The following is an 11,178-nucleotide window of genomic DNA, read 5'->3' as shown; positions in this document are numbered from 1 at the left end:
AGGTCACCTTACGCCTAGCCAACCAAGTCTGATAAGCCTTCGCACCTTAGCTTCCATTCTCCAATAAGGCAGGGAAATGAAAAGAATCACACACCAATAGCATCACAAAAGCTGAAAAGAATTTAATCAAATTGCAGAAGTGTTTTTGCGGGGTACCTAATACACTACAAAAATGAGTTGAGCAAATCATTTATCAGCAAGTCAAAAAAACCCAAGCCTTCATGTAGAAATCAGATGAGTATTATTTACATGAATCATCTTAAAAAGAAATACCATCCTGGTTTTCCTTACACTGATCAAATCCTCCATCAAATAATCTCACAAGCAGATAAAATGAAGACATCAACAACCGCCATATACCATTTACATAACCGATTTAGAAGGTGGAAAAAAAAAATTCATCTGTCGACAGTATTTCAGCTTGACAATTGTAGAAAATCTATACTAAGACGGTGGGGAGAGGAAAAGGAGAGCACCACCAATTGACTTCTTTCTTCAGGCAATAACAAAATCTTTGACCAAGTAATATGACTAGCATCCTGCAATATGCAAACTTAGGCCTTGTATCGTTACACTAATTTGAAAAGCTTCAGAAGTAATGGCCATCAGGAACTGTGTAGGACCACCATCCACCTCCCATCTTTTTTTTTTTTTTGTTTCTTCCCCTTCTCTTTTTTTTTTTTTTCTTTTTCATTCATTTTTATGATTTTATATATATGCAGGACTTAAAGCACAAAGGCGATATGCATATGCACTGAAAAGGGTACTGACTCTTCAAAAAGTAAAAGGAAGTTGCAGCCAAATCTGTGGCAACCACTGAACAGTGGATGCAAAAGAAAATAAAACTTTTGTGCATTGTAAATTTTGCTTCCCAATTTAATTCAAACAGCAAAGATGTTGACCATGGTTGAAATTTCTGCATAACTACAAATCAATAGGAGGTTCAATTATCATTTCCTGCACCATGAGAAATCAGAAATGTCATTACCATGCATGCTAACGAAAGACCTTATCTGATCACCTGATCAATGAATTAATTTTAGGAGGCAAACCTTGTCACAAACAGGACAGGTGTCACTTCTTTCCATCCATTCAAGAATGCATGCAAGGTGAAAATGGTGCTCACATTTTGTGGTAATTTTTGGATTCTCTGCATCATACTCTGCAAGGAGGAGAAAGGAGTTCAAATTTAATATGTTACCAACACAAAAAATAGAAGATTGCAGCTAAAATAACTATACAACAGCAACTAACAACTAAACCTTAATCCCAAACTAGATAGAGTCATCTATATGTATCATTTTTCGCCATTCAACTAGATTAGACATCAAGTCCACATCAAAAAAAACTTGTAAAACCTTTGATACCACTTCCCTCCACGTCATCTTAGGTCCCTTCCTTCCCCTTCTCACTCCTCCCCCTACTAACTTATCACCACTTATGTACTAGGGCATTTGATGCTCTAAGTTGGACATGACTAACAATCTTCATCAACCCCAACCATATTAGAAGTAGTTCCAATTACCATAAGAAGCCCACAACTTGCAAGGGATGAAAGAATAAAGTAACAGCATTACCTTCCAGACAGGTGGGACAAACATCCTCCTCCTCTGTTGCTGAAATAAGAGGTTCAACCGACTTTTGGAGCTCAACTTCTAGCTCCTTTACTGAATCGAGCTCCAAATTAGTTTGTGCTTTACAGTCTGAACCCTTCATATCTTCACACTTAGCTGATGTTTCTCGAGTATTGATGCCAGTAGTTTCTTGAACAGAATCAGAATTTGTTGTTTGCACTGCTCCATCATCTTTGTCACTGGAAATTTCCTGAGCCCCTTGTGGAGTTTGAGCACATCCTAAAGCCACATCAAATGGCATAGGTGGAGGAGGTGGCCTGTATGCATCAGGGACCGATGTGTCAAGGTTTGTATCAACCAACAGTCCCGTGGAGAGGGCAGAAACAGCACCATGACGAGATGATAGTGGGACATGCTCTTCTGATGCTCTGGGGTACTGCAGAAAGAGTGAGAGTTTAAGAAGCAAAGAATATAACAAATAGCAAATTCCATTTCTCTACCCTCTGACTTGAGAGTTATAGCTAAGCAACTAAATCCATCATATCATGAATATCAAACAATAGATTAACCACAAGAATTTAATGAAGAGAAAAGCAAAATGGGTGCCACTGAATATGATGGAGTTTTTTTTGGAGTGGTTGTGTAAGTGTGTATGTGACCATAGTCTAATATTCTAGTCAAATAAGATAAAACAGACGCCTCTATACTCATCATACCAAAAACACATAATTAGTAGTTTTCCAATTACTTCAGAGCTGCTCCATAGCCAACAAATAAATAAGTAAAATAACACACACCAACACATTCTAGCTAAGCACATTAACACTAGAATAATCCAAGCAAAGCAGGAAAAAAACGAACAAGTTCTCTATTATATTCGCAACAAGAGACATCATACATATACAATTTAAGCATTTAAACACAAAAATTTCAGCTAGAGAGAATAGAATAAACGAAAAAACATCTATAAAGAAGAGGGGAGAGATTATACTGACATAATAACAAGCCGGAGCAGTATTAAGTTCAGCTCCCTTGGAGGAACAACAGCAGCAACCTCCCATTATCCTTGTATATTATTTCCAATATCCATCTAAAATTATACTCACTTATGCTGCTACCAGCTATCCACCATTAGAGCAAAACGTATAACTGTATTAAAACAATCCAAAAAGCATAACAGAGCCACCCAATAAAAAGTTAAAAACCATTAAAGCAACGTCAAAAACCATGGATTAAAAATCCCAATAAAAACCTAACAAATCCCAGCTGTAAAATTCACATAAAAGAATTAGCAATCAATCAAAATTAAAAACCAGCAAATCCCATAAAGGGAAACACAAATTTCACAAAATATTAAATCCATCTGAACTCACAAATGAATAATCAAAAATCAGAAAGTGATCAGAAACAGTTGTGTAGAGGGGGGAAAGAAAAATTGGAAAACAGCGGGAATTGGTACCTGAAATGATTGAGAATTTGATAGGAACTGGAACAGGAATTGGAATTGAAGAGAAAGGAACAGAAGAAAGAGAAGATAATCAGTGTATAGGGGCCTGAAAAGAGGCTTGGCTTTACGAGAGAGCGTGTTGGTTTGTGTGCGAGAACGACTTTCACTGAAACAGTAAGACTCTTTTAATTAATTAATTAATTTAATTAGATAATCTTCGTCGCAATTTACTTTGATTTCTTACTCGTTATGGATGAAAATAAGATGAATAGATAAGGATTTCCTTTTTCCTTTTTTTAGACAATAATATATATTAAATTTAACATTCAAAATTAAAATCATTTTATAAGTCAATTAAGGGATGAAATTTGCATTAGATTCAAAAAATTATACATAAAAAATTCCGTTAATTTAACATTAAAATCCAATTATAATAGTAGTACGTAAATAAAATTGAGAATGCATTAATTTTTTTTAATATTAATTTTATTTATTATTTTTTTTATTATAATATTATTTTAATTAATTATCGGTTAGAATATATAAGACGTTAAAAGGAGACTCCTGATTATGACATTTCAATAGCAATAATTATTATCCTTTATTTAGATGTAAAGTTTTTAAAATGTTTAATTACCATTTTTGCTTCATCAAGCATACCTGTATCTGTTGATGGTAGCATCAGCACATATAACAGCCAAATCAGCACAAAAGAATAATATTTAAATGTGGGGCTCACATTAGTTAACCATGGGTATACCATGGTTAACATCATGGAAAAAAAAATGATTTGTGTTTTGGCCCAAAAAACAACCTTTTAATTTCCTTCTATTACAAAAGTCTTTACTATGTCATTGTTCTCTTATTATTCCTCTTTACAATTTACTTTTGCCTTTCTATCTTTACAGTCATGGGTATAATTTTGTGTTTCTTAGATCGCAACTCTATTTAATATTTCATATTTGTTATAGTCTAATTTAATCCGATCTGTTTTTATTTTTTCTGATTTTAGCTTTTGATTTGTAAGGAAAGTTAAGATCATAATTCACAGTAATAGATTATTTTTTTTTCTCTCAATTGTAAGAACTTATTTTGGTTTGACCTTGGTGATTAAAACTTGATCGATGTTGGTGGAAATGGAAAACTAGGATTTGAAATGATGGAATGTTGGGCTCATCGCTGTTCATGATCCTTTCATTTCCGTTGAATACATGGTAATATTATACTTCCCGAGCTCTGTACATAGAGATGATTTTTTTTTAAATTTTATTGTATTTCTTTTTTTTTTTTTTTTATCTATTGTATTGAGGTGATGCTCGTTTTTGTAAGTATAATACAATTCATAGTCAATGAAAGCATCATGAATTGAAGATTAAGGATAATAGACCCTTCTCTTTAAAAGAAGGAGATTGAATAGCTATATTTTGGGCCAAAACTTTGTTTACATTACACATATAGATAATATCATGATCGATCTTAATGATAATATCATATAAGAATTTATTTACTTTACACATATAGATAGGTTAAATAATAGTTAAATAACGTTTGTGCATTGCACAATATATTTAAAATTATGCTTTTTAATATAATTTTAATTTTTAGTTAATTTGAAGATATATAACTTTTAAATTTTTATAATAAAATAAAATGTAAAAAAATTAAAAAGGAAATTCATAAAATTTAATAATTAAATAAAAGTTAATTAAATAAACAAGAAATTTAAAGTAACGATATTAATAATAAGAATACTTAAAAAAAATAAAATAGAATTAAATATTTAATATATTATAATAATAAAATATAATAATCATTATATTGTAAGTTGTACGTGAAAACACCAACAAAAAATTTGTCTCCCTGATAAAGATAACATCATTAAAAAAAAATTTTATTTGCTTTGTATGAATAGATAAACTTTTACAGATGTTGGAATGGGGCAGAGCAAAGGTTTTGTCCAGAAGTGACATGGTTATACTCTAGGAAACTTAGCTGTGGGCTTTGACAACAAAATTTAGGGCACAAAGCTTTATTTCATTTATTTATTTTTTTTAGATTTAGCTAAATCTTTATTTCTTGAGTTTCAGATATTGGTAAAAGATTTTTTTTTTTCAAAAAAAAAAAAACATTATTATTATAATTATTATAATTTTATTATTAAAATAAAATAAAATAAAATTATTATTAAAATTATAATAATTTTAATAGCCTTTAATTTTATATAATTCATTCATGCATATTTTTACTACATAATACGAAATTTTAAAAGATCAATCCCTAAATATATCTAACTCACTGATAAATCACAATCAGATTACACAATAAAACTCCCACCTCTTCTTTATTTTCACTAGCATAATTTTTTTTTAAACATTTACATATAAATTAAAAATAAAGTAAATTATTATTAAAATTATAATAATTTTAATAAAATTTTTAATCTTGTATAACTTCCTCACGCATACTATCACCATACGATGTGAGATCCAGAAAAGAAAAAGCAGCAGAAGCCTTTTAAGTACAAAATCTTTGCCGTGGCCAGTGACGGCAAAGTTATGATTCCTGCAACATGACAATAATGGGCAGAATGTCAGAAGGACATCGGCTGTAAAAAACAGGCCTAAGCTAGCAAATACCGTCCTTTGAATTTGAAATTTGGGACCCCATTATGCCCATTTGGGTCATTATCATCACAACAATGGTCCTATCGGACCTATCCTGTCCCACATGTCCCCATCACCCTCACCTACTGCCACACACCCAACTGCTCAAAAAATCCCCGTGACACCATATTCCAGCCTGGCCTTTTCCCAACGAAATTGCCGTTTAATACAAGGTACCTTCTGGGACATTTCCTTAGTGCCAATGCATACATTCTTCGTACATTAGAGAGAGCTATTTGCCATTGACAAGGACTGCACTAAGCCTTTGTAACTTTCAATCATTCCAAAAAGACAATACAGATTAAACATGTACACTCACCCACGGCAGCCATTTCTTATCTAGCTCCTCTCCTTGCTTTAAATTTAAAATCTACATAATTTATTTATGTAAAAACAAAAATACTTATACAATTACTAATCCTGCCACTATCTGAAAGTCCCAGCAACTTATTCCTTCTACGAATTTATTACTAATCCTCCCAGTGCACTTGTTTCTGAATGCTCAAGCATCAAGCCTCCACTTGTAAATTGCAATATGAAGAATGAAAGACCATTTCAAGAAAATGTAATAAATCAGTAAAGAATTTAGCAGCTACTATCACCTCTACTCTCTAAAACTCATATTATATCAAAGCACTCTGCTAATAATCGATCTTAATCAGATATCTACTGGAAATTAACTAGACATCAGCCAAATGTTACATTGTTAGAATCAGAGGAGATACTGCATCATTCACTAATGAACCATTCTCCCATATCAGTATATGATCAGACCTAATCTAGATGTTAGAGTGTATATGCATATAATTATACAAGGCCTAGCACATTCAGAAATCTCATTCCATTGATCTTTCAGCTAGTTTCAATCTCTTTGCTGCATGCGTGAATTCTGCAATCACTCGCACCTCGTCTAATGGTTGCTGCAACAATAAAAAAATCTCAGATTTACAGGACAATAGAGTAGGGCAGATTTTCATGAGCTCCTGTCCTGTGCTCACGTGCTCGTGTGTGTGTGTGTGTGTGTGTGTGTGTGTGTGTGTGTGTGTGTGTAAGAGAGAGAGAGAGAGAGACCTGTGAAGCACAATGTTGTTGCACAGCATTAAGCATCTGCTCCCTTGATGAATCAGAATGGATGCCCGCCTAATTAAAAATTTCCATAACATTGAGTTGGTAAAACTACATAGGACTTGTATAATACAGAAGCAATGGCCAAGTACGACTCACAAGATTGAATCGCTTGCAATATCTCCGTAATGATTCTGTTCCTAGTTTTGCCAATTGCACCTTCTGCATCGGCAAAAAATTAGAGAACATGTTATACCACTTGTTAGAGAGTTCTAAATCTTTCTGTATTGTGAAGGTGTTTCAGAGAATGACGCAGCAAAGTCCAACATCTAGAAAATTGAACAAAAATTTAAAATCTTTTATTTGACACATACAGTTATAGTGAATTCAAAAAATGAAACAATTTGAAGAATAAGCCATCAAATTGTCTCAGACGAGACACTCAATTCCACATAACTTTCTTTGCTTGGAGGATAACCAACCAATTCTTCCAATTCACTATTGCCAAGCACATTAAAACCTTGCCAGGTTTCAGATCAATGGCTCAGTATAAGTCTGCAAGATACACATTGACCAGCAGCCTTAACTAATTGAATACACTACTCTTTTGAGATCTCTTACCTGATGGGGGGCGTGAATAATTGATTGAACATCTCTGTAACTGCTACGACTTGTTGACTTTGCTAATGGAATGCATGGCCTCATTGAACGAACTCTTGGCTTGCTAATTTTATGGAACTCACTGCCACTAGCTGCTCAAGGTTTATCAAGATTAAATTTTATAAAAATGGAAGATAAATAGGATAAACTAAATTAGTGGTTTCATCCAGTCACCATACAGAAATCATGGTCCTTTTCACCAATGTCAGAGCCACTGCTAGTATCAAAATCATTATCTTCATCCACTTCGTTCCCAGTAGGATGTTCCAACACGCTTAATGCATTCCTTTGCAGCTTAACTTCAACACCATTTTTCAGAACCTTGCATGTCAAAAGCATCAAGGATGCATCAGTACACATTCCATCACCCACAATAAAAAGACAGTACAGAGTGCAAAATAGATCAGTAAAAAACAAGTATCTAGTGACCAACAGCCAACCACAGATACAAACATAGATCCATCTCATTAGATACAAGTTCCAAAATCTGCAAAACAATAAATTTTTACCATTCTTGCCATATAGATTTCTGGTCTTCCGCAATTCACAAAACTTGAAGCAAATAAGCAAAAAATGAGCCATTGAATGAATATGATAATGGCAAAGAATCTTTTCAAAAAAATAGGAAAAATAATTAACTAAATTTGATAATTGTAAAAAATCTTTTCAAGAAAAAAAAAAATAATCAGAGTGCAATAATCATTAATCCATTACTTAGTTTGTATCTTAAGACCTCTAGAAACACTGCACTTCATTGTACGTAATTTGACAAGCTAAAAGAAGATGAGGAAAAAGCGAGAGATTTTTCTCCAAAGTTGAGGCTGAAGATCTAGGAATTCCCTAAAAAGCTGTCCTTCATAGGTGTTTTGCATGAATGCCTATCTCTAGCAAATAAAAAAGAACGAATTGCAATTGGCAGATGTGTGTTAAAACTAATTATCAATGCAAAAGTTAATGACAATTAAATAAAATCACCTGAATAACAAAACCTACCCAAATAATCCGTCACCTATGAAATAGGAAGATCCCAGATTACTTCCTAAAAAATGTCCCAGATTACTTCCTAAAAAATGTCCCAGATTAGAATAAAGCAATGTCCGAGGAAAAGAATTAAATCTAAGAACTTTTTTAGATGTTTGCTTGAATGATGAGGACCTAAAACAAGAAAACATTTACACACCATAATATAAATTTATGTTGTGTGTGGATTTGAATTCACAACTTTAAAATAAAAATATTGTATTGCATTTGAAATTGTGGGAATAAAAATTATTTGAGATACAACAAAGTTAACCTCCCAAATATCTTCTATTGATTACACACAAATTCAAATCCATAAATACATAGCAAATCCAAGCAATAAATCTTGCCAGAATCCAAATCCATGGATCAAAAAAAATGAGAGCTTTGTTTTTGTTACATTTTCCAGCAATTCATAAAATAAATAACACTGAGAGTGCAAAAAGACTAAAAGCGTTATTGAAAAGAGGAGGCTAAACTGGTAAGGAGAGGGGAAGGATATAAAATAACGTCAAGTTAGCGCACCAAACAAAAAAGCCACTATTATTATATTATCGAATGATTAGCACTAAAAATATAAGCAAATACCAGCCAATGCCAGCCCCCAAGACCAACAGCCTTCTTGACCACGCCTTGCAAACCAACCAGCACAGACTTTGTTCTATTGTTTCCAGTGACAATGACTTTGGTGTGTCTAGGAAGCACAGAGAGCTCTTCATCACCACTTTCCTCTCGAAAAGGAGCAAGTATCCGAGAAGAATAAAGCTGTGTCTCCAACATCTTTACCCTCACAATTTTGATCAAAACCCAGTCCCCAGGCAGTCAAGAAACCCAACAAAAAGAAATTAAAACAGTACCCACTTTCTAAAACCCCTAAATTTTTCTGAAAAACCCATCAAATTTATTGAGAAAAAAAAAAAGAAGGTACTTTTCAATTACAGAGTGTTACTAGCATAACCAAAGCTAACTTAGCTTCAGTTCAGTACCAAATTCCAAGCTCCAATTGCAGTTCCTGAAGAAGCAAAAAGAACAAGATTGGCGTCTAATAAAAATCCACAGATTTACAACATCATTGACATTCAGGGAGAGAAAAAGAGAGGACGAGAACTGATAAGGGAACTTTGAATGTGCAATCATTGAGTCGCGGACAAAGACTGAATTCAATAAAAAAACCACTGATGGATTCAAATCAAAAGGATGCTCCTCATTATTCATTATTTTCAAGCCATATTGACATAACACTGAACCTGAACGCTATTAAACTACCCTGTATTTTAACTACGATCATATAGCCACGAAATTAAACTCATCTGATTATAAGCAATCTAATACACTTGATCCTATCCTTTTCAATACCAAAATCCCCAAAATTTGATTCCATCACCACTGGAAGCAAGGCAACGTTTTTCAAAAAAATCCAAAATTTGAAATCTCAAATTAGTCTATAACCTAAATAAATAGAACTATTTAAAAAAAATATTTTTAATACAATTCACAAAAAAAAAGAAAGAAAAATGACAACGTAAAGATTTTGCCATAAATAGTAATAATCTTTGCTTGCAATTCTGCCTAACCAAAATTAAGCCATGAATGAAACCCGGGAAGGACTTCACACTGGAAAAAATAATTATTTATAAAATTCCATACGAATTTTTTTTGTCCGAAAATTCAATAGAAATTGATTTTTCAATCCTTGTCGACCTCAATACATATATATAAACATTGCAAATAGAAGAAGAAGAAGAAGAATAAGAAGAAACTTCAACAAGTGAACTGTAGAAAGCAGGGAGCAGAAGAGTAAGCATATGCCTGATACCTGAAGGAAGCGAAATGCAACCGATTCAGAACATTTTAGAGTGGATTGGTTTTGGGAAACGAGGAATCGGGTAACTAATCGGATCAGAGAGTTGGCATCGGAGGAGTTTAACGAGAGGAAGAGAGAAGAGAAAGGCTCAAGGGAGGAATTTTGAAAGTGAGCAGCGAAAATGCACAGCTTTTGAGAGAGAGAGAGAGGGGCAAAAGCACACTAAATGCTTACCAACTGCCATGTAAACGACCTGCCATGTGCCGTACGGTCACGCCTTTGTAACCGGTTGAACCGGTTATCCCCTGTAAAAAAAGAAAAAACCCCTTGTGGGTGTGGCCTTCCTTTGGAAGTGAAACGTTGGGTTTTGTGCATTTTTGCTTGTTTGTTGATTTTGGAGGGCTATGGCGCTATGGCTTGTCGACTAGTGATCTCAGCTCAGCTCGGCTAATTAGCTAGCCTGCCTTTTTGTCGTATTTGATGAAATCTGGTTTCTGTAGCGCAGTGATCTTGTGGGGTCCGGCAGTCCAGAGTGCTTTTGAAAATCTATCAGTCGTAGCCAATAGGATGTGTTCACGTGTATCCTGTTTCTGCGTTTACAGAGGCTTAATTGGTGCTACTGATTTTAGTTTGTTGGTACCTCTAATTATTGAGTTTTTGCATGTAAATATCGGTTTAATTATTAAAATAATGTTAAAAAAAATTACAATTTACCAAAAACTCATGCTAAATCAAAAACATGATCGTCTGCTGCTTGTCACCTCCTCCGTTAATAGATTCTCTTCTATAATTTTTGTTTTCTTTTGTTCATGTTACGTAATGCTTTTATTTTATTTTTTTAATTTTGAATGCATAATTTAATCTATTTATAATTTTCACTTGATCCTATATATATATATATATATATATATATATATATATATATATATATATATATTCAAGAGC

At 33.3% G+C, this 11,178-nt stretch overlaps 2 protein-coding genes across 3 annotated transcripts; both read right to left on the bottom strand.

Moving 5' to 3' along the window:
- Positions 1 to 222: 222 nt before the first annotated feature.
- On the bottom strand, positions 223 to 3,193 carry LOC110648656 (probable E3 ubiquitin-protein ligase RHB1A). 2 transcript variants are annotated; one of them, XM_021802959.2, is made up of 5 exons: positions 3,034 to 3,193; positions 2,570 to 2,723; positions 1,578 to 2,010; positions 1,053 to 1,162; positions 223 to 957 (listed from the first exon to the last, which is right to left on the bottom strand). In XM_021802959.2, exons 2-5 carry the CDS (start codon positions 2,633 to 2,635, stop codon positions 925 to 927), a joined length of 642 nt encoding a protein of 213 aa, XP_021658651.1. In that variant the 5' UTR covers positions 2,636 to 2,723; positions 3,034 to 3,193; the 3' UTR covers positions 223 to 924. The 2 variants fall into 2 exon arrangements, with proteins under 2 accessions (XP_021658651.1, XP_021658652.1); XM_021802960.2 differs by having other exon boundaries at positions 2,570 to 2,695; positions 3,034 to 3,189.
- Positions 3,194 to 6,323: 3,130 nt separating this feature from the next.
- LOC110648655 (uncharacterized) lies at positions 6,324 to 10,413 on the bottom strand. The gene is made up of 7 exons (XM_021802958.2): positions 10,246 to 10,413; positions 9,018 to 9,441; positions 7,589 to 7,730; positions 7,371 to 7,501; positions 6,909 to 6,971; positions 6,756 to 6,824; positions 6,324 to 6,604 (listed from the first exon to the last, which is right to left on the bottom strand). Exons 2-7 carry the CDS (start codon positions 9,207 to 9,209, stop codon positions 6,521 to 6,523), a joined length of 681 nt encoding a protein of 226 aa, XP_021658650.2. The 5' UTR covers positions 9,210 to 9,441; positions 10,246 to 10,413; the 3' UTR covers positions 6,324 to 6,520.
- Positions 10,414 to 11,178: the final 765 nt, after the last annotated feature.

The sequence above is a fragment of the Hevea brasiliensis genome, chromosome 9 (assembly GCF_030052815.1).
Source record: "Hevea brasiliensis isolate MT/VB/25A 57/8 chromosome 9, ASM3005281v1, whole genome shotgun sequence".
NCBI lineage: Eukaryota > Viridiplantae > Streptophyta > Magnoliopsida > Malpighiales > Euphorbiaceae > Hevea > Hevea brasiliensis.
The sequence above is the reverse complement of the archived record's forward strand: the minus strand, read 5'-3'. Positions and strand labels throughout refer to the sequence as shown.

Excerpts from the sequence above, each read along its gene's own strand:
- LOC110648655 (XM_021802958.2), bottom strand. The coding sequence starts at position 9,209 with ATGTTGGAGACACAGCTTTATTCTTCTCGGATACTTGCTCCTTTTCGA. Across the intron at positions 6,825-6,908 it reads ATTGCAAGCGATTCAATCTT|GCGGGCATCCATTCTGATTC; the intron begins GTGAGTCGTACT and ends ATTTTTAATTAG. Across the intron at positions 6,605-6,755 it reads AACAACATTGTGCTTCACAG|CAACCATTAGACGAGGTGCG; the intron begins GTCTCTCTCTCT and ends TTATTGTTGCAG.
- LOC110648656 (XM_021802959.2), bottom strand. The coding sequence starts at position 2,635 with ATGGGAGGTTGCTGCTGTTGTTCCTCCAAGGGAGCTGAACTTAATACT. Across the intron at positions 2,011-2,569 it reads CTGCTCCGGCTTGTTATTAT|TACCCCAGAGCATCAGAAGA; the intron begins GTCAGTATAATC and ends CTCTTTCTGCAG. Across the intron at positions 958-1,052 it reads CCTGTCCTGTTTGTGACAAG|GAAATGATAATTGAACCTCC; the intron begins GTTTGCCTCCTA and ends CTCATGGTGCAG.